This window comes from Patiria miniata, unplaced genomic scaffold (genome assembly GCF_015706575.1).
Source record: "Patiria miniata isolate m_02_andy unplaced genomic scaffold, ASM1570657v1 HiC_scaffold_11, whole genome shotgun sequence".
Taxonomy (NCBI): Eukaryota; Metazoa; Echinodermata; class Asteroidea; order Valvatida; family Asterinidae; genus Patiria; species Patiria miniata.
This window is the reverse complement of record NW_024037049.1, coordinates 799463-802292: the sequence shown is the minus strand read 5'-3', so window position 1 is coordinate 802292 and position 2830 is coordinate 799463. Positions and strand designations below refer to the sequence as shown.

The 2830-nt window shown below is 39.7% G+C and overlaps 1 protein-coding gene across 1 annotated transcript; it reads left to right on the top strand.

Moving 5' to 3' along the window:
* The first annotated feature begins 300 nt into the window (after positions 1 to 300).
* On the top strand, positions 301 to 2052 carry LOC119741386 (Bloom syndrome protein homolog). Its single transcript, XM_038217138.1, has 3 exons — positions 301 to 828; positions 1640 to 1784; positions 1942 to 2052. Exons 1-3 carry the CDS (start codon positions 652 to 654, stop codon positions 2040 to 2042), a joined length of 423 nt encoding a protein of 140 aa, XP_038073066.1. The 5' UTR covers positions 301 to 651; the 3' UTR covers positions 2043 to 2052.
* The last annotated feature ends 778 nt before the right edge of the window (positions 2053 to 2830 follow it).

The following is a 2830-nucleotide window of genomic DNA, read 5'->3' as shown; positions in this document are numbered from 1 at the left end:
TCACACGAAGGTGCATCAAGCTTCGAAGCCCGTCGCATCAGGGAGGCTGAGCTGAAACGACAGCAACGAAAATCTCGTCAGCTAGATGCTTCCCTACGTGTCCACCCCCACCCCCAACCTAGTGTGTCCAGTGTAGGACTGTAGCTTCCTGGCTAGCCCAGTGGACTCCTCCGTTGTGTACAACGTGGACTCCTCCGTTGTGTACAACGCGACGGAGTCCAGGGTATAACGTTTTCATGTCATTGCGAACATTTGATTGAAAACATTTTCTCACATTTTTACCTTAAAGGGGAAGCTCAACTGGCGTCTACATATTCCTTGTATCCTTAATCACTCAAATTCATGGTTGAGAAGTAATCAATATGTTCCAGGAATAAATTATTTAAGGAAATTATCCGCTAATTCGTGCTTCCGATTGTAAACATCTCGAACCGACTGCTCGTGTGAAGGCTTGCGCTTGCGTGCGCGCATGCGCGAAATGCGTAGCAACTGAATGGCTCTCACGCATGCGTATTAGAATTGTGGGCGTATGCAAGTGTGTTCGTCACGCCGGCCGTGAGTGTTGAATCAGAAAAGACATACAAAAGTTACGTTGCGACTTTCTGAATTTCCTCAAGACTTGTTTGCTCGAGTTGATCGAATTTCTGTAAGATGGAGGAGGCGATTAATAATGTAATGACGGAATGTGGCGTCCCGTACAATCTGAAGCCAGAGCAAATTCAGATCATAAGATCTGTCTTAGAAAGGCGAAAAAATGTGTTCGGCCTTCTGCCCACTGGATTTGGGAAGAGTGATTGCTACGGATGGTTGTCATCAATCATGGACAAAGTAAGTAACACTCATCAAGACACTTTAGAATGAGCTTTTCAATTTATAAATACTTGTGTTTTCTATTTACTACAAATTGAGCAACCGAAAAAATGACATTAGGCCTATTATTTTTATTAAATGTAAAACGCCGACAGTACGCGCGTGCAAGAAAAAAACCATTTCCCATTCAAAGTGTAGGTTTTTCAAACATAACCTTCCCAGCATGGTGAAATTGCTGAACAGAAATTGTGCCTGTTGTGTGCGATGTTCAATATACAGAATATCCATCTTCCAGAAACACGCCGTCGATATTTGAAAATTTGATGTTTGTGACCATTATTTTAACTTGACCTATCGACAGCAAATATTTGTCAGTTCCAGATTTGTGCGAGTCTATTTTTGCGTGAATGCTTATAGCCTAACGTTATCATCTTTAAATTAAATCAGAACTGTAGAGAAAAAATACAGAGGACATTTTTAAACCGTGTTTCCAAAACAAACGTGATTAATTAATGAAGTTAAACATTCTGTGAGATTATGTAACAACGATATTACTGTACTAGAACTTTGTATTGTATTTGAATTGCTGAAATGAAAGGTATTGCATGAAAAGTGCTATCCTTTATTAAGAAATGAAGTTTCCTAAAACAAATCATCCTTATAAATTTGCCCATTAATGATTATAAAATCACCCTCATTTAATAGCAAAATTATCTAAAATTCTTTAGAAAAGTTAAGATGGAAGAATTTGAAGTGAAGGTATTATTACGACTATTAAAACAGAAAACATGACCGCGCAAACCTGAACCGTTCATCTCTTTTTTTCCAGATAGAGCCTGATGTAGAGCACATCACCCTTGTCATTTCACCACTGAGGTCCCTAATGCTCGACCAGGTAGAAAGGTGGAGCTCCCGAGGTGTCACGTGTGCCGCGATAATGCGAGCTGATGAAATTGATGATGCTACCAAGGAAGGTGGGAAGATTGTTCAACACATTGAACACAGAATGTGACCATAAGACAATTTTCTCTGACGGAATAAGCGGGAAACCACTCAAACCTTTTGGGAAAAATTAGCGTACACAATTAGTACAGTATAGATTTTCTGATATCTTGTTATATTTTATTGCAGAAATTACGGAAGGGAAATTTCAACTTGAATTTGCATGTGCTTGTCTGCTTCAACAACACTCACGGCGTGACGAACACACTTGCATACGCCCACAATTCTAATACGCATGCGTGAGAGCCATTCAGTTGCTACGCATTTCGCGCATGCGCGCACGCAAGCGCAAGCCTTCACACGAGCAGTCGGTTCGAGATGTTTACAATCGGAAGCACGAATTAGCGGATAATTTCCTTAAATATTTTATTCCTGGGACATATTCATTACTTCTCAACCATGAATTTGAGTGATTAGGGATACAAGGAATATGTTGACGCCAGTTGAGCTTCCTCTATAAGGTAAAAATGTGAGAAAATGCTTTAAATCAAATGTTCGCAATGACATGAAAACGTTATACCCTGGACGTCAGTCGCAATGCAATGTAGACGACGTCCAACCTGGGCTACTTCCTGGCTAGAATTGGACTTATTAGCCATCTGCGAACACACAACACCAACTAGTATGGAGATGTTGGCTGTCATCTTCGAATTTCGAAGGACGAACTATATATATATATATATATATATATATATATACGTGCAATAAATTCAGAATATGAGTTAAACAAACTTTGGCATATCTCTCTTCTGAACAGACTGTTTCGTACCATAAGGCACTCATCAGCAGAATGACGAAAAATAGAATACAAGTAGCATCTTACCTTATTTCGAATCAAGCGCGCGCACGCGTTACGCGCGTTACGTCATTGAAGTTAGTACGCGTTTACGTCACTGAAGTAAGAACACATCTGTCTATATATATATATATATAGTCTAGGTGCAGATTCAGATATTCGAAAAAAAAATTCGTCTGACATTCATTTGAAAGAAACTAACGGGCTACAATATTAGGGAGC